This window comes from Aethalodelphis obliquidens, unplaced genomic scaffold, assembly GCF_003676395.1.
Source record: "Aethalodelphis obliquidens isolate GAN/ISIS:26980383/991018 unplaced genomic scaffold, ASM367639v1 scaffold26, whole genome shotgun sequence".
Taxonomy (NCBI): domain Eukaryota; kingdom Metazoa; phylum Chordata; class Mammalia; order Artiodactyla; family Delphinidae; genus Aethalodelphis; species Aethalodelphis obliquidens.
Window position 1 is genome coordinate 5,165,617 of NW_020837970.1, and position 18,891 is coordinate 5,184,507.

The following is an 18,891-nucleotide window of genomic DNA, read 5'->3' on the forward strand; positions in this document are numbered from 1 at the left end:
CTAGATGTCATCAATAGCAGAATAACTGAGGCAGAAGAACGGATAAGTGACCTGGAAGAGAAAATAGTGGAAATAACTACTGCAGAGCAGAATAAAGAATGAAAAGAACTGAGGACAGTCTCAGAGACCTCTGGGACAACATCAAATGCACCAACATTCGAATTATAGGGTTTCCAGAAGAAGAAGAGAAAAAGAAAGGGACTGAGAAAATATTTGAAGAGATTATAGTTGAAAACTTCCCTAATATGGGAAAGGAAATAGTTGATGAAGTCCAGGAAGCACAGAGAGTCCCATACAGGATAAATACGCCAAGACACATATTAATCAAACTGTCAAAAATTAAATACAAAGAAAACATATTAAAAGCAGCAAGGGAAAAACAACAAAACACACAAGAGAATCCCCATAAGGTTAACAGCTGATCTTTCAGCAGAAACTCAGCAAGCCAGAAGGGACTGGCAGGACATATTTAAAGTGATGAAGGAGAAAAACCTGCAGCCAAGATTACTCTACCCAGCACGGATCTCATTCAGATTTGATGGAGAAATTAAAACCTTTACAGACAAGCAAAAGCTGAGAGAGTTCAGCACCACCAAACCAGCTCTACAACAACTGCTAAAGGAACTTCTCTAGGCAAGAAACACAAGAGAAGTAAAGGACCTACAATAACGAACCCAAAACAATTAAGAAAATGGGAATAGGAACATACATATCGATAATTACCTTAAATGTAAATGGACTGAATGCTCCCACCAAAACACACAGATTGGCTGAATGGATACAAAAACAAGACCCATATATATGCTGTCTACAAGAGACCCACTTCAGACCTAGAGACACATACAGACTGAAAGTAATGGGATGGAAAAAGTTATTTCATGCAAATGGAAACCAAAAGAAAGCCAGACTAGCAATTCTCATATCAGACAAAATAGACTTTAAAATAAAGACTATTAGAAGAGACAAAGAAGGACACTACATAATGATCAAGGGATTGATCCAAGAAGAAGATATAACAATTGTAAATATTTATGCACCCAACATTGGAGCACCTCAATACATAAGGCAAATACTAACAGCCATAAAAGGGGAAATTGACAGTAACACATTCATAGTAGGGGACTTTAACACCCCACTTTCACCAACGGACAGATCATCCAAAATGAAAATAAATAAGGAAACACAAGTTTTAAATGATACATTAAACAAGATGGACTTAATTGATATTAATAGGACATTCCATCCAAAAACAACAGAATACACATTTTTCTCTAGTGCTCATGGAACATTCTGCAGGATAGATCATATCTTGGGTCACAAATCAAGCCTTGGTAAATTTAAGAAAATTGAAATTGTATCAAGTATCTTTTCCAACAACAACGCTATGAGACTAGATATCAATTACAGAAAAAGATCTGTAAAAATACAAACACATGGAGGCTAAACGATATACTACTTAATAACGAAGTGATCACTGAAGAAATCAAAGAAGAAATTAAAAAATACCTAGAAACAAATGACAATGGAGACATGATGATCCAAAATCTATGGGATGCAGCAAAAGCAGCTGTAAGAGGGCAGTTTATAGCAATACAATCCTACCTTAAGAAACCGGAAACATCTCAAATAAACAACCTAACCTTGCGCCTAAAGCAATTAGAGAAAGAAGAACCAAAAAAACCCAAAGTTAGCAGAAGGAAAGAAATCATAAAAATCAGATTAAAAATAAATGAAAAAGAAACGAAGGAAATAATAGCAAAGATCAATAAAACTAAAAGCTGGTTGTTTGAGAAGATAAACAAAATTGATAAACCATTAGCCAGACTCATCAAGAAAACAAGGGAGAAGACTCAAATCAATAGAATTACAAATGAAAAAGGAGAAGTAACAACTGACACTGCAGAAATACAGAAGATCACGACAAATTACTACAAGCAACTCTATGCCAATAAAATGGACAATCTGGAAGAAATGGACAAATTCTTAGAAATGCACAACCTGCCAAGACTGAATCAGGAAGAAATAGAAAATAAGAACAGACCAATCACAAGCACTGAAATTGAAACTGTGATTCAAAATCTTCCAACAAACAAAAGCCCAAGGCCAGATGGCTTCACAGGCGAATTCTTTCAAACATTTAGAGAAGAGCTAACAGCTTTCCTTCCCAAACTCTTCCAAAATATAGCAGAGGGAGGAACACTCCCAAACTCATTCTACGAAGCCACCATCACCTTGAAACCAAAACCAGACAAGGATGTTACAAAGAAAGAAAACTACATGCCAATATCACTGATGAACATAGATGCAAAAATCCTCAACAAAATACTAGCAAACAGAATGCAACAGCACATTAAACGGATCATACACCATGATCAAGTTGGGTTTATTCCAGGAATGCAAGGATTCTTCAATTTACGCAAATCAATCAACGTGATACACTATATTAACAAATTGAAGGAGAAAAACCATGCGATCATCTCAATAGATGCAGAGAAAGCTTTCGACAAAATTCAACACCCATTTATGACAAAAACCCTGCAGAGAGTAGGCATATACGGAACTTTCCTCAACATAATAAAGGCCATATATGACAAACCCACAGCCAACATCGTCCTCAATGGTGAAAAACTGAAAGCATCTCCACTAAGATCAGGAACCAGACAAGGTTGCCCACTCTCACCACTCTTATTCAACATAGTTTTGGAAGTTTTAGCCACAGCAATCAGAGAAAAAAAGGAAATAAAAGGAATCCAAATCGGAAAAGAAGAAGTAAAGCTGTCACTGTTTGCAGATGACATGATACTATACATAGAGAATCCTAAAGATGCTACCAGAAAACTACTAGAGCTAATCAATGAATTTCGTAAAGTTGCAGGATACAAAATTAATGCACAGAAATCTCTGGCATTCCTATACACTAATGATGAAATATCTGAAAGTGAAATCAAGAAAACACTCCCATTTACCAATGCAACAAAAAGAATAAAATATCTAGGATTAAACCTACCTAAGGAGACAAAAGACCTGTATGCAGAAAATTATAAGACACTGATGAAAGAAATTAAAGATAATACAAATAGATGGAGAGATATACCATGTTCTTGGATTGGAAGAATCAACATTGTGAAAATGACTCTACTATCCAAAGCAATCTACAGATTCAATGCAATCCCTATCAAACTACCACTGGCATTTTTCACAGAACTATAACAAAAAATTTCACAATTTGTATGGAAACACAAAAGACCCCGAATAGCCAAAGCAATCTTGAGAACGAAAAACGGAGCTGGAGGAATCAGGCTCCCTGACTTCAGACTATACTACAAAGCTGCAGTAATCAAGACAGTATGGTACTGGCACAAAAACAGAAATATAGATCAGTGGAACAGGATAGAAAGTCCAGAGATAAACCCACGCACATATGGTCACCTTATCTTTGATAAAGGAGGCAGGAATGTACAGTGGAGAAAGGACAGCTTCTTCAATAAGTGGTGCTGGGAAAACTGGACAGGTACATGTAAAAGTATGAGATTAGATCACTCCCTAACACCATATACAAAAATAAGCTCAAAAGGGATTAAAGACCTAAATGTAAGGCCAGAAACTATCAAACTCTTAGAGGAAAACATAGGCAGGACATTCTATGACATAAATCACAGCAAGATCCTTTTTGACCCACCTCCTAGAGAAATGGAAATAAAAACAAAAATAGACAAATGGGACCTAATGAAACTTCAAAGCTTTTGCACAGCAAAGGAAACCATAAACAAGATCAAAAGACAACCCTCAGAATGGGAGAAAATATTTGCAAATGAAGCAACTGAAAAAGAATTAATCTCTAAAATTTATAAGCAGCTCATGCAGCTCAATAAAAAACAAACAAACAACCCAATCCAAAAATGGGCAGAAGACCTAAATAGACATTTCTCCAAAGAAGACATACAGATGGCCAACAAACACATGAAAGAATGCTCAACATCACTAATCATTAGAGAAATGCAAATCAAAACTACAATGAGATATCATCTCACACTGGTTAGAATGGCCATCATCAAAAAATCTAGAAACAATAAATGCTGGAGAGGGTGTGGAGAAAAGGGAACACTCTTGCACTGCTGGTGGGAATGTGAATTGGTACAGCCACTATGGAGAACAGTATGGAAGTTCCTTAAAAAACTACAAATAGAACTACCATATGACCCAGCAATCCCACTACTGGGCATATACCCTGAGAAAACCATAATTCAAAAAGAGTCATGTACCAAAATGTTCATTGCAGCTCTAGTTACAATAGCCCGGAGATGGAAACAACCTAAGTGTCCATCATCGGATGAATAGATAAAGAAGATGTGGCACACATATAAACAACGGAGTATTACTCAGCCATAAAAAGAAATGAAATTGAGCTATTTGTTATGAGGTGGATAGACATAGAGTCTGTCATACAGAGTGAAGTAAGTCAGAAAGAGAAAGACAAATACCGTATGCTAACACATATATATGGAATTTAAGAAAAAAAATGTCATGAAGAACCTAGGGTAAGACAGGAATAAAGACACAGACCTACTAGAGAATGGACTTGAGGATATGGGGAGGGGGAAGGGTAAGCTGTGACAAAGCGAGAGAAAGGCATGGACATATATATACACGCTACCAAACGTAACGTAGATAGCTAGTGGGAAGCAGCAGCATAGCACAGGGAGATCAGCTCGGTGCTTTGTGACCGCCTGGAGGGGTGGGATAGGGAGGGTTGGAGGGAGGGAGACACAAGAGGGAAAAGATATGGGAACATATGCATATGTATAACTGATTCACTTTGTTATAAAGCAGAAACTAACACAATTGTAAAGCAATTATGCTCCAATAAAGATGTAAAAAAAAAAAAAGATGTGGTACATATATACAATGGAATATTAGCCATAAAAAGGAACGAAACTGGGTCATTTGTAGAGATTGTGGATGAACCTAGAGTCTGTCACAGAATGAAGTAAGCCAGAAAGAGAAAAATATCGTATGTTAACGCATATATGTGGAATCTAGAAAAATGGTACAGATGAACATATTTGCAGGGCACGAATAGAGATGCAGACATAGAGAACAGACATGTGGACAGGGGGGGGGGGGGGGGGGGGGGGGGACGAACTGGGTAATTAGGATTGACATATATACACTACCATGTGTACAACAGATAGCTAATGGGAGCATGCTATAAAGCACAGGAAGCTCAGCTCAGTGTTCTGTGACGACCGAGATGGGGGGGGGGGAGGGAGGTCTGAGAGGGAGGGGATATATGTATACATATAGCTGATTCACTTCGTTGTACAGCAGAAACTAACACAACATTGTAAAGCAATTATACTTAAATAAAATATTTTTTAAATAAAATTTAAAAATCTTTCAGTTAAAAAGATAAAAAGCACAGAAAGTAAAAAAAAAAAAAGAATTTACTTTTAATGTGGAGTACATGCACTTTACAGCCTAAACCCTTGGGTCGCTGAGGAAAACCTTTTGTTGCGGTGGGATCACAGAGAAATACAAAGAGAGGAAATGTGACATTTTGTAGAAGTATAGAGCTGGAAGGGAAATAAATTTGTGAATTCCTCAGCATAGAGCTTCCTATGAGGCTTTCTGTTTCTGATATCTGTGCAGAGAAATGGATTCCCCTTATTGCCCCTTCCACTTTTTTCTCTCCCTCTCTACCAAGTCCTTTCTCTTTCCTTTTTTTTTTTTCACTGTTTTTCTCATACCCAATCCCAATTGCCTGTTCCTTCCCCTACTTTCTGTTCCGAACTGGCCAGGCTCCTGTCAGTTATTTGTGAAATTCTGTGCTGAAGGACAGAAAGATGAGGCAGCTGGCAAGACTGGTCCATGGAGAAAGCACTTTGGGGGACTGACTGGAAGAGGAGGGTTGGTAAATGGTACACAGGTGTCAGCCATCGTTCAATTAAGTCTTGGGTTTACCACTCTTGATTAATTTTTCATTAGCTATGGTTGCTATGGACTTGACTCAAAGTTCAGCATGTTCCATTTCCACATGGATGCTTAAGAAAAACCACATTCTCACACACACACACACACACACGAAAATAGAATTTGTTTCATAGTTGTTTATGACCCTTGGTTTTCATCTCTTCTCCATGTGCTCAGCATGTACCAGGGCAGAGCAAAAGCGAGCCTTCCCTCTCCTCAGTCAGCTCTCTCACCCTGAAGGCCAGTCATCAATCAAGCCTTGATTTTCCTAACATTGATGAGATTGGGCTCTGTATTAGTCAGGGTTCATCAGAGTAAAAGATCCAATAGTGTGTGTGTTTTTGTGTATTTACAATTCTATCAGCCATTATGAGAGAGAGAGAGAGACAGAGAGAGACAGATAGAGAGAGACAGAGAGACAGAGAGAGACAGAGAGAGAGAGAGAGGGAGGAAGAGAGAGGGAGAGAGAGGGAGAGGGAGAGAGGGAGAGAGAGACAGAGAGACAGAGAGACAGAGAGAAACAGAGAGGGAGGGAGAGGGAGGGAGAGGGAGGGAGAGGGAGGGAGGAGAGAGAGAGAGGGAGGGAGGAGAGAGAGAGAGGGAGGGGGAGGGGAGGGAGGGATTCATTTTAAGGAACTGGCTCAGGTAATTATCACTGCAGGGCAGACCAGCAGGTTAGAGGCCCAGGAACTTGCAGTTCAAGTCTGAAGGCTATCTGCTGGCAGAATTCCTTCTTGCTCGGGGGAGGTCAATCTTTGTTCTCTTAAGGGCTTCAGCTGATCAGCTGAGTCCCATGCATATTATAGGAGGCGATCTGATTTACTACTCTAAGTCCACTGATCTGAATGTTAATCTCAGCAAAAAAACCACTTTCACAGAAACATCTAGAATAAAGTTGGAACAAATTTCTTCACTTGCTAAGCCTCTTGGTTAGTGATTAGAGAACTAGACAGTTGGTGCACCCGTTGTTAGGAATTCGGATTTGTATTATAACTTTAAGTCCTAAGTTATGTTGTGTAAAAGATTCTGTCCCGTACCACTGAAAATATTTTCACAGTAATTATGGTTAACGTTTATATTAAAAGCTTAAGATCTGTATATATAGAAGGGTATTTCATTAAGAAGGGGAATATGGGGGAAACGCAGAGAGAAAAATTGAGAGGGAGATTCTATTAGTTAGTACCTGCTATATGCAATAGGGGAGATAGAAAAGCACAAATATAGCTCCTTGACAGAATTCCCTGACTTCACAAGTTTGTTAGGAAAGAAATCACCATGCACAATACAACTGGAGAAGCATAATATGTTCTAAGCACTACAGTTATGCTCAGAGAGCAATCTGGGTTGGAATAATCTAAGAAGGTTCAGGGAGAAGGTGAGACTTGAGCTAAGATTTATAATGAGCTAGGGGAAAAGGGACAGCCTTCCACAAAACGAAAACAGCTGGCGGCAAAATTCTGAGGCTTGAGAGAAAGCATCCTTCCTTTGAGGGCACCTGTGGCCCAGGATCAGATGGGGGAATAAAGGCCTTCAGCTGCAGTCCAGGGACAGGGTAAGAAAGGCTTTGGGGGAGCTTGTCAGGGGACTGCTATCTGACAAGGGCCTTACTCAAGTACTTCTCATTTAGCTTGGGATGGAGCAGGTTACTGAAATTCTGGGCTTCAAAGCAGGGTTTATGTTGAGAATTTTGATACACTAAACTGATCAGAATGGACTAGATTGCAAGGATACAGAAATGGCTTCAGCTGTGCTCCCTCAAGTCGCTTCAGATTTTATCTAGCCTTCTGTCTGGGAGGGAATTGCTTGTTTATTATAGCACCATACAAAGGACAGAGAAAATGTAAATTTTCCATATCAAAGAAGGGGGAGACTGGTGTTGGAGGTTATAGGGTCTTTCAAACCTCCCAGTGGATATCTATTATGACTATAGCATGCTTCCCACTATTTTCTTTGGGACACAGCTCTCCTTGCTGAACTATAAAGAGAAGGCAAGAGCCAGGTGCGATGCTTATTATACTGCTTTCTTCAACAGCCTAAAAAACTTTCTCACAATTTGGAAGAAGGAGATTTTCAAATTGGTGTGGTAGAAGGAGCACCTGGGCATTTGTGTCTAAAATCTGATGTTCTCACTTAATAGTTTTGTGCCCTGGGAAAACTTCAGTTTTTGTGCCTTTGTTTTTCTATAGGCAAAATAGGGAACTGTGAAAGAGAGGTTCTCCACTGGCTTGTACAGCATCTCCCACCCCCATCACCTCTTGTGGGGCTTTGCAATCCTGTGTGTGTGTCGGGGAGGGTTGCGTTTTAATCGTGTGTGTGTGCGTGTGCGCGCGTCGGGGAGGGGTGCGTTTTGTATTCTTATGAGGAGTGCCAAAGCAACTAGTGGGCAGAAGCCAGACACCAAGTATCCTGCAATGCCTGAGGCAGTCCGCAAACGAAGAAAAGTCCTGCTCCAAAAGCCACAGAACCCCATTAAGAAACGCTCATGGTCCCTAAGGGTCCTTCCAACTTTAACATTTGAGGACTTCACTAAGCCTTGCACTTGGAGGGCCACGCCAAAGGCCAGGGCCTCCCGTGCCCGGCACATCCCCCAACCTCACCAACTGCTAACCAAATCATCACTCAGGCTTCCACATGTATTTCACTTCTCGGAGATACCTTCCCTGGTGCCTGTTGCCGTCTTATAACTCTATTGTTTGACTGTTACTTGATTAATGTCTGCCCCCCTCCCCGACTCGGTCAACTCCTTAAGGGCAGGGCCCGGAGCACTCACCTAATACTTTCTGAACATAACAGGCGGAGAGCGGATGCACAGGGGAAGAACAAGCGACTCGAAAGCGCGCCTCGCCGGCGTCTGACGTCACTCGGCAACTTCCGTTCCTTCCCACCCCCTCCGGCCACCCCTCCTCCCTGTCCGTGTTTGTTTCCGGCGTTTCAATAAAGCTCGATTCGGCTAGAAGAAGACTGTTCTTCCGGGAAAATGGCGACTCCCGCTCGTTCGCCGGAGTCCCCGCCGGCCGCGGATCCGCCGCCAGCAGCAGGGGCTGCCGAGGACGCCGAGTGCCTGCCGCCTCGCCAGCCTCAGCCCCCGCAGAATGTTCTCGCTGCCCCGCGGCTTCGAGCCCCAAGCTCCCGAGGACTTGGGGCAGCGGAGTTTGTCGGAGCTGCGGGAAATGTTGAAGCGCCAGGAGAGACTTTTGCGCAACGTGTAAGCTTGGGTCCCGCCGAGTCACCGCCGGGCTCCTAGGGTTCAAGCTCCCTGGGACGCGTCCCTCCCCGCCCCCACCCCGATCCCGTCCCTGGAAGGTGACCTTGCTTCAGTCAGGTCCCTTCCAGGCCCACGGGCGAGTGGCCGGCCTACAATCGCAGAGCCGACCGCTTCCAGCCAGGCGCGGGGCGCCTGTGGGGATGGCTTCCTAGCGTTTCAGCTCGTCATCAGCTCCTCGTTGGTTTTACCCAGCTCCTGTGTCGGTTCTCCGAAGGGGGGGATCTGTATCCCAAATCCTTTCTCCTTCCCTCCTCCCCAGTAGTGCCCCAAACATCTAGTCAATTTCATCTGTAGATCCCTATTTTTACAGGAACTGTAGGAAATGGGAAGAGTGGGATAAAAGAGTTGTTTTATTAGGCAAAGAAAGTTTGATTCCCATTCAGCTGGTAGACTTAATAGGTTTTAGCAGAGGATCGGTATAATGAAAATGATTTTTTAGGAAGCTGATTTTAGCAGGTCGGTGCAGGATAGTTTGAAGGAATAAGAGGCAGAAGAGAGTAGGAGGATATTTTCAGAGAGGTTCCCAGTAGGGGAGTTGTAAGAAAGTGAACTAGAAGGGTAGTTGTGGGATTGGGAAAACTTCATCAGGTGTAGGATAATTTGAATATGTAGTCGACAGAGATGGCTGAAGTTTCCAGCCTGTATGGAACACCATTAATAAAAATAGGAAAGTTGGGGGAGGGGAATAGGTCTGAGATTGATTTACCAGAGCTGAGTTGATGGAAGTGTTAATTATATCTGATTAAAAGCTGGAGAAGTGGTCAGGAGGCTCAAGAGAGAGAGAGAGAAGGTTGGGAAAACATGGGCATCGCAACTGGAGACGGATGTTAAGTTAGAATTGGGGGAATGAATGTAGTGTCATAAAGAATAGGGGGCCTGAGATCTAACCCTCCCTTCCCATTTTATTGTATGGCTGAAGAAAAGGAAATCAGAAAAGGAACTTCTGCCACTTAGCAAAAGGGGCAAATGATCACTTGGGGGGCTTCTTACAACTATTTTGACTTGGTGAGAATGGGATTTTAGTCTACAGTGGTGAGTTAACTTTTGGTCTTAGGACCCCTTTTACTCTTAAGACAGCATCCTGAAGAGCTCTTGTGTGTCATATCTACTCATATTTATCATTGTCTTAGGAATTACAAGTGAGAATCTTTAAAACACAAGAATACACAAGCACACATATTCTATTAGCCATGAGAGCAATGATATCATCCATATCATGTGGCCTCTGGCAAACTCCCCTGTACTCATGGTAAGAAAATGAGAGTGAAAATGCCAAATAGTATCTTAGTGTTATTATTAAAATAGTTTTGATCTTGCAGGTCCATCCACCTCCCCTCCCCATGAAGGTCTTGGAGATCACACTTTTAAAAACTGATGATTTGGGGGATGTCTTTTATTAGTATCATGCTTAAAATACTTCTGCAGAAATTCTAATTAGATGAGACAAATGAGGCATATTCCCTATTCTTCCTGCAGCCCCTTCTTTTTGGGGGGTATTTGGATAATGATTCTCTTATTTCATTCCTGTTTTGGGGCAGTTGGAAATTGGATTTTTGACTTAAAGATTGATTCTTCTCCCTTTGAGAATAATGCTTTTTTGTCTGTATATCTCAAGTTTAAAAACACGGCTGTCTCTAATGTATACCTGTTCTTTTCCCTTTGCCAGAAAATTCATTTGCAAATTGCCCGACAAAGGTAAAAAGATCTTAGACTCCGTCGCCAAACTGAAAGCTGCCATTGCAGAACGTGAAGAAGTTAGAGGAAGAAGTGAACTCTTTCATCCCATTAGTGTAGACTGTAAGGAGAAGCAAAAAGCGATTACAGTTGTTGATGGGGACACAGATAAGGCCCGGAATTCTGACCAGATACTTGATACTTCATCACCAGTTCCTGGCTGTTCCTCTGTAGCTAACATCACATCATCTCAGACAACCTCACAACAACAGGGACTGGCACGTCCGACTCTCGGAGGCGATGCTGAGGCCCCTGAGGCTGAACACACAGTGAGCGAACGCCCAGCTTCCAGCATCAGAACTGCCACGCCTTCCTCATCTGCAGCTAGTGAGCCCCTCACTCAGCATCGTGCTTCAAGTCAAGTGGAGGATCATCCTAGCAGCTCGGACGACCTGTTTATTGATAGATTACAAAGGATCACCATTGCAGACCCCGTTGAACACCACTCAGAAGAAAACCAGAGTCCTGAGAACTTGGCCGGCCTTTGCAGTGGGCTGCAGAAGAAGCCTCATTACATGGAAGTGCTAGAAATGCGAGCCAAAAACCCCATGCCCCTACAGCATAAATTTAAAACCAATGTGTAAGTACCATCAGAAGCAGGCTTGTCACAGGAGCATAATGTCTGTTAAACTCAAAAAACTGGGAGAATGCTTTAAGGTCAGTGGACTTGGTGTGAGAACTACTTGTACTTGGGAATGAGGGTATTGTGGAAACAGGGAAACTAGCCTGGCTGGAGTGGAGGATTCATGTTGAAAAATGCTTTAGTTTTTTTAGCCAAATAATTGAAAAGGTCTTCAATGACAGATGGAGTGTTAAATTTCAGGAGACTTCAGCAATGTCTCATATTAAACATGGAGTTACAGAATTTATTACAGTTTTTTCCAGAACCATTTTCTGGTATGTAGTTCCCCCTTTGACTAGCCTGTAAGCTAAGGGGAAAACAATTGCAGGAGCTGATAGCCTTTCTCAGTAAAAAATATTTGTGTGCTCACTATATGTAAGCAGCAGATGCTGTGGCCGTACAAGAGTAAAGATTCTGCTCCTTATGGAGTTTACGACCTAGATGAGGACTCGCGGCTTACACACTTGGAAGAACGTTAAACTGTATAATAATTTCAGGAGGAAGGGAGCTGAGAAGGGGTTAAAAAAACTGAAAACAGATTTGGGCAGGAGGGGCAAATGAACCCTGCTTCTAAGGTCCTTGTCATAGTTTTGTGTCCGAAATCTTCAGAAAAACAAAAGCTCTTTGCAAAGAGTATTATTTATTTATATGCAAATATAACATTCAAATCAGGGAGTAGATTTATAAGAATGTAACATCAGATACAAAGTCTAACCACTACTGCCTTTCTTTGAAAAACTGAAAGCCTATATAGGTAAAAATACTTAAAACCAATTTTTTTGTTATAGAGACTTTAAAGTTTAGTCCTATCTTACCATTCATTTTTATAACCTCAAAACTATTTCTTCTGCATAGAAAACCAGAATTATGTTACATTAATTTTTAGTTAGGAATAAAAAGTAATCATTGATTATTTGGTCATCTTGTGTGTGGTGAGGTATCTTTCCTCACTTCTAGGGAGGCAGAAGACCAGAAGCATCATCTAGTCAATATATACAACAGAGAAGACAATACACTGATCCTGGTTCTGTTTTATGGTCATTTAGCTGGAAGTGGGAGGAGAGTAAGGGAGTATCAGTGGAGGGTTCCCAAGGGAAGTTTATGAGAGACAGAGACAAAAGTGCAGTTATCAACAGGCTGGGCCTTGGTAAGTCAGGCTGTAGACAAATGGAGGTTGGGAGGTGGGATAAGGGTGTCCTTTGGCTTCTTTTCTACTCTTCCTTTGGCCTCCTACCTGCTCCTCTGGATGCTGGAGGCCGCCCATCATCTACTTCTAGTCCAAGTCTTCCCAGAACTTCAGATTTGTGTAGCTGTGAAACCCGACCATGTGGGGGTGATCTGTGGCACCTTAGGTTTACCAGGTACAAAGTAGAACTCATTTCTTCCCAAACTACCTTCTCCCATATTCCCTAAGTCAGTAGTGCCACTACCTTCTTTCTTTCCCTCCTTTCCATATCTGCTAGCCATGGAACCTGACAGTATATTTCCTTGACCTTCAACTCTAATCATTGTTATGTTCATCCTTTCTCCTGTCAAAAGTGAAGACTCTCATTGCTCTCTTAGGCTATAGATGTGGTCTGTCCTGGCCTAGTTTTAACGCTACCAGTCCATCCTCTCCACTGCTGCCATAGTGCAGTTTGTAAAATGTAAACCTGAACCTGTTACATAGAATAGAAGTCTTCTCTGTGTACTGGACCCAGCCTACTCCGCCAGCTGTATCTTGCTGCCTTTTCCATTTTCTCCACTTCCAGTGCTTCCTGTGTGCTGCAGCCCTGTCACTCCTCACTCCCTGCTGGGATGCCATCAGGGATCCCATAATTTACATGCCGAATTCTTCTTATTCTGAGACTCCTCAAATTGCACACTTTTTTTTTTTTTTTGCGGTACACGGGCCTCTCACTGTTGTGGCCTCTCCCGTGCGGAGCACAGGCTCTGGACGTGCAGGCTCAGTGGCCATGGCTCACGGGCCCAGCCGCTCCATGGCATGTGAGATCTTCCCGGAGTGGGGCATGAACCCGTGTCCCCTGCATTGGCAGGCGGACTCTCAAGCACTGCGCCACCAGGGAAGCCCTAATTGCACTCTTTTGAAGTGCTTCTGACAACCACCCTGTCTCCTATTACAACTGGCCGTTGCCGCCTTTTTGTTCCAGTGTACCATGTGTGGGCCTATTTTATGGCACCTGTGATATTATACTACACTGAAACTGTTTACAAGTTTATTTCCCTCTGCTGGACAGTAAGTCCCTTTGCAAATGTATTTGGGGTTTTTTTTTTTGTTTTTTTTCTTTTGCGTTATGCAGGCCTCACACTGCTGTGGCCTCTCCCATTGCGGAGCACAGGCTCCGGACATGCAGGCTCAGCGGCCATGGCTCACGAGCCCAGCTGCTCCGCAGCATGTGGGATCTTCCCGGACCGGGGCACGAACCCGTGTCCCCTGCATCGGCAGGCGGACTCTCAACCACTGCGCCACCAGGGAAGCCCCTGCAAATGTTTTTGAATGAAGAAAATGAAAACAGACTTCAGCTCAAGTATAAGCTGAAGAGAGAAGGGAAAGGCAAAGAGTCTATCTAAACCTATTATCTGTTAGAGCCACACGTTGTCAAATTACTTGCCAAAAAGGTGCCAATTTAAATATTTCTGTTTTTGAGGTAAATATGTTAAAAAAAAAAGTTTTATTTACACATGTAAATAGTGGTAAAGGGCGTACTATTACTTTTGTAGAAGAATTAATTGCCAAGGTTAAAGGCCACATTTGTGTGTATGAATGTTGCAAATATGTGTCTATGAAAAGGAAGTAGTCTGGTGGTGTAACATAAGTGTTGCTTCCTTCAGCTTACCTTCACATCAACGTGATTCGTTGAGTCCTTGTCAGAGGAGGGGGTCTCCTGTCTCCTCAGAAGAGAGACGGCACAGGGACAGGAAGCATCTCGATGACATCACAGCAGCCCGGCTTCTGCCACTCCACCACATGCCTACACAGCTGCTCTCCACAGAAGAGTCGCTGGCACTTCAGAAACAGCAGAAACAGAGTTATGAGGTATTTAGGATATGACTTGTTTCTTTTCTGCATGTTGGACGCTGCTTGAGTAAGTCAGAATTTACTCCAGGTTGTTCAGGGAGAGCGGGATTTAGTAGAAGGGATTAGGTGCTAGAGACATGGTTAGCATCCCATCAGGTCTCAGATGTGTGCCTCTAGCTTGCAGAGTCTCAAGTTTGCTGGAACTGCAGGGAACAGCTACCTGTGACATCAAGGTGGTATTTTCCAGGAAATATGGGGAGACTACTGCAAAATTTCACATCTCTGAAAGCCCAGGCTGTAGGTAGCAGTAGTATCTCTTCTTGGTCTTCCACCTTAAAAAACCTATGTGAGAGCTTGTCAGTGGTGGAATCTAATTGGAACCCTGCTAAGAGAATCAAGGAAGTGCGGTTTCCAAGCCCCTTCAATACAGGGAGAGCAGGAGAGGGATGGGGAGGTAGTGGTGTGTTAGGAACAGACAGTTGGGGTCGGATACACAGGCCTGCAGGCCCTTGTAAAGACTGAAGCATCTTCTACTTTTGGTCACTTAATTTTGGATAGCACTTTCTTCAAGGATCTGTGTGTTCTGCATGGAACTTTAAATATGTATGTTGACAGTCTGGGTATAAAATAATGGGATGGGAGAAAATTAAGTGTGAGGACCATTGGGAGGAAAGAAAGGGTCTGGTATACTTAGATAGTAATAATTAGAGCCTCCAGGAAAATAGCAGCCAAACCTAGTTTTGCTTAGGTAGATTTTAATGGGGTACCATATGTCACTTACTACAAAATTAGGTTGTTATTCTGCCTTGGCTTTCCATAAAAGCTCCGTTGGCATGGATTGGGATTTTCAAGGCACTCCTTTTTAAAAGCCAGTTTTCTTCCTCTCAGTGCATTCAAGTTATTGCCTGGTTGTAACTAAGCATTGAGGAATTATTTTTTAAGTTGTCTATTTGATCCTAAATGCCTGTCCGAAGTTATTTTTAGGTTGAATTGAACCATTCAGTTTGGAATTGGTTTCCTTGGTAGTACTAGTTCCACTTCAGTCCCACCTACCTGTGCTATCCGTGGCCTTAGGGGAGGGACATAAACAAGTTCCAGTGGTTTGGGGGGCAGTCTGAGAAAAGTGAAGAGCCAGAGTAGGAATGAGCATTGCCACCTGCCATCAGTCAGTGACGGTGTCTTTGCATGTATAGAAGCACACTGCCAATATCTAAGACTTACTTAGACTTTTTACTGCATAGTACTTTTCATGGGAGTTAATTTGGAGAGGGATAATCAGTTTTTAGTATTCTTTGATTTTCACTGTGGCATCGAAATGTAACTCTCAAGCCTGGAAGCCATGATTTAATCTAGGAAAGAAGATTCTTCCAGTTGGAGGATCAGTACAGCATTAGTGATTTTTGACATTTGATAGCTCAGATTGTTCTTCAGGGTTGTATATACACATGCACGTGCCCACATATTTGAAAATGTTTTCATGTTTATAACTGTCGTAGTGCTAAGCTGATTCCTCAGTTTCTCATGTAGAGGTGGATATTTCAGTGCACATGGTTTATCAGTGGAAGTCTGTCATCACCACTATAGCAGGCTAGTAGTAGCTCTCCCCAGCCCTGCCATGTAGTGTCTGTGGTAGACACAGAGTGCGGTAGAGAACACTGACTGGGCTGGAATGCCCCTTTATTTCCGGTTGTGTTCCAATGACTTCCCACTGAAAAATTGTAGGGAAAAGGTGTGAGTGTATAATTTTTGCTTCATTTTTTGTTTTAAAGGAGATGCAAGCCAAGCTCGCAGCACAAAAATTAGCTGAAAGACTGAATATTAAAATGCAGAGCTATAATCCAGAAGGGGAGTCTTTGAGGAAGTACCAAGAAGTAAGGGATGAAGGCGATGATCAGTCCTCCGATGACGAATTCTGAAGATGGGCATTTGGATCTTCTCCTAAATCTCTGCCTGTTGAGATCTCATTATCTTACATCAAACTTTCTAACAAGTATCAAGATCAGTGTCAGACATGGTTGAGAGAAAGTTTTGTCAAGTTACAACAAGGAAGCTATAAAAATAGCCCACTTTCAGAAGTTAACTTTCATGTGCTTGAAAAGTTTAATATTTGAATATTGTGTTTAATCACATTATATTAAACTTTTGCAGTATGTCGTGTGTTGGTCTGATATTTTAGCATACAGTAGAGCACATTTTTTTCTCTAAGCCAAATGAAAGCAGGTGATTAACTGCTTTTTTCTTTATACTTACCTCTACCAAATAGCATTTATTACATGTCTTTCAGTGAATTATTTAGTTGTCCCAGGCATCACCTAAAATGAATTACGAAAATATAGTTCTCTCCTTTTTTGAGTAATGAAGGGAGCAATCTAGAGAATTTTGTGCATGTTGCATGGGGCTGTTACAGGATTGGATGTGAAATACCAAGGAAGACACTCATAGAAAATGCTTAAAACGTTTGTTTCCTTCTGTCTTCCCTTAGGAAAAATGTTTTCTTTCTTCTGGTTAGGAATAAGGGGTACTTTTAGTTGATGCTGGAGGGTGGATGGTCTTTCTAGGTGACCAGATTTGTCTGGAGTAACATGAGGAACAGGAAGAGTCTAAGATGACTGATGTACGTGAAGGGAGTAGCTGTTCATAGGCCTGGCCTGACTTGACTTCATTGTTCTAACAGATGATAGGTTCAGTTTGATAAGAAAACCAAAAATTTTTTTAAAGCTACCATTGGTTTGTTATCAATATGTTGCTTTTCCGCCCCCCCCGGTTGAGGGTTATGTACACTGCAGAAACCTCAATCTCATATATATGCAATTTTAAAGGACGATGGTTGTCTCCAGAGAAATTAACACGTTATCAAAGTTTTCTTTGTCTAATATGTTGGCGCCTTTAAACACTGTTGAAAGAATAAAATATTAATTAGAGCAACTTCAAAATGCTAATAGTGATGTTTTACTGGTGCTTAATTAAATGTAACTTAACTTTAAAGGAGACTTTGTTTATGAAATTTGATCAAGAATACATTTAGGCAGATGTACATGTGATAGGAAGGGCTCAGTTCTATGTCATGTCCTTCCAGGAATGGCTACTGTTTTCCATCTCCCTTTTGCCCTCCTCCCAACAAAAAGCAAATGTAGAAATACGCTGAGCAAACAATTCCATTATTTTTAGTTTTTAAAACTAATTGTAAATGATTTCACATCCTAAAGTTATTTGATGCTCCTTCTTTATAGAATGAATACATGTTATTTCTGGAAAGCTGGATCATGGGAGGGCTCACATGCACATACACACAGTCCCCCTGTAGTCCTACCACTGAGAGGGGGCCTCTGTTAACATTTGGGTACGTGTACATACGCATACCTTTCTATGCATAGCTATACAATTCTATTTTCAATAATACAATCATACACTGGTTAACAGTCTGCTCTATACACTGTAAACATTTTCACATATTAAATATTTTGCATTTTAGATAGCTGCAGGATATTCCATTTTATGGGTGTACTATAACTTTTAAAATCAACTTGTTGGTAAGTGAGGAAAACCGAGGAATAGTAGTAGGTTTCCATATCTAGCAAGGGAAGGAATCAGGCCTCAAACTCAAGCCATCATCCAACCCCAAAGCCAATGCTCTTCACCAATGAATGTTTATCCTGAGAACGACCCCCAGAAGACAAAATGATATCAACAAACTGACTGGAGAGGAACCAAGATGGCGGAGTAGAAGGATGTGCTCTCACTCCCTCTTGCAAGAACACCAAAATCACAACTAGCTGCTGGACAATCATCGACAGGAAGACACTGGAACTCACCAAAAAAGATACCCCACATCCAAAGACAAAGGAGAAGCCACAATGAGATGGTAGGAGGGGCGCAATCACAGTAAAATCAAATCCCATAACTGCTGGGTGGGTGACTCACAGACTGGAGAACACCTATACCACAGAAGTCCACCCACTGGAGTGAAGGTTCTGAACCCCACATCAGCCTTCCCAACATGGGGGTCTGGCAACGGGGGGAGGAATTCCTAGAGAATCAGACTTTGAAGCCTAGTGGGAATTGACTGCAGGACTTCGACAGGACTGGGGTAACAGAGAATCCACTCTTGGAGGGCACTCACAAAGTAGTGTGCACATCGGGACCCAGAGGAAGGAGCAATGACCCCATAGGAGACTGAACCAGACCTACCTGCTAGTGTTGGAGGGTCTCCTGCAGAGGCAGGGGTGGGGGCGCTGTGGCTCACTGTGGGGACAAGGACACTGGCAGCAGAAGTTCTGGGAA

The 18,891-nt window shown here is 42.1% G+C and overlaps 1 protein-coding gene and 1 long non-coding RNA gene across 2 annotated transcripts in view; one reads left to right on the forward strand and one right to left on the reverse strand.

The window, feature by feature from the left end:
• Nucleotides 1-8,863, reverse strand: part of LOC113629051 (uncharacterized) — a 74,778-nt gene extending 65,915 nt beyond the window's left edge. Inside the window, exon 1 of the long non-coding RNA XR_003436354.1 lies at nucleotides 8,741-8,863. This is a non-coding gene — a long non-coding RNA (uncharacterized LOC113629051). The remainder of the gene's footprint in view (nucleotides 1-8,740) is intronic.
• An 82-nt stretch (nucleotides 8,864-8,945) lies between these two features.
• Nucleotides 8,946-17,543, forward strand: POLR2M (RNA polymerase II subunit M). Its single transcript, XM_027123140.1, has 4 exons — nucleotides 8,946-9,175; nucleotides 10,902-11,549; nucleotides 14,424-14,628; nucleotides 16,380-17,543. The coding sequence occupies exons 1-4, from the start codon at nucleotides 9,063-9,065 to the stop codon at nucleotides 16,524-16,526; spliced, it is 1,113 nt and encodes a 370-aa protein (XP_026978941.1). The 5' UTR covers nucleotides 8,946-9,062; the 3' UTR covers nucleotides 16,527-17,543.
• Nucleotides 17,544-18,891: the final 1,348 nt, after the last annotated feature.

Excerpts from the sequence above, each read along its gene's own strand:
- POLR2M (XM_027123140.1), top strand. The coding sequence starts at position 9,063 with ATGTTCTCGCTGCCCCGCGGCTTCGAGCCCCAAGCTCCCGAGGACTTG. Across the intron at positions 9,176-10,901 it reads GAGAGACTTTTGCGCAACGT|AAAATTCATTTGCAAATTGC; the intron begins GTAAGCTTGGGT and ends TCCCTTTGCCAG. Across the intron at positions 11,550-14,423 it reads CATAAATTTAAAACCAATGT|CTTACCTTCACATCAACGTG; the intron begins GTAAGTACCATC and ends TGCTTCCTTCAG.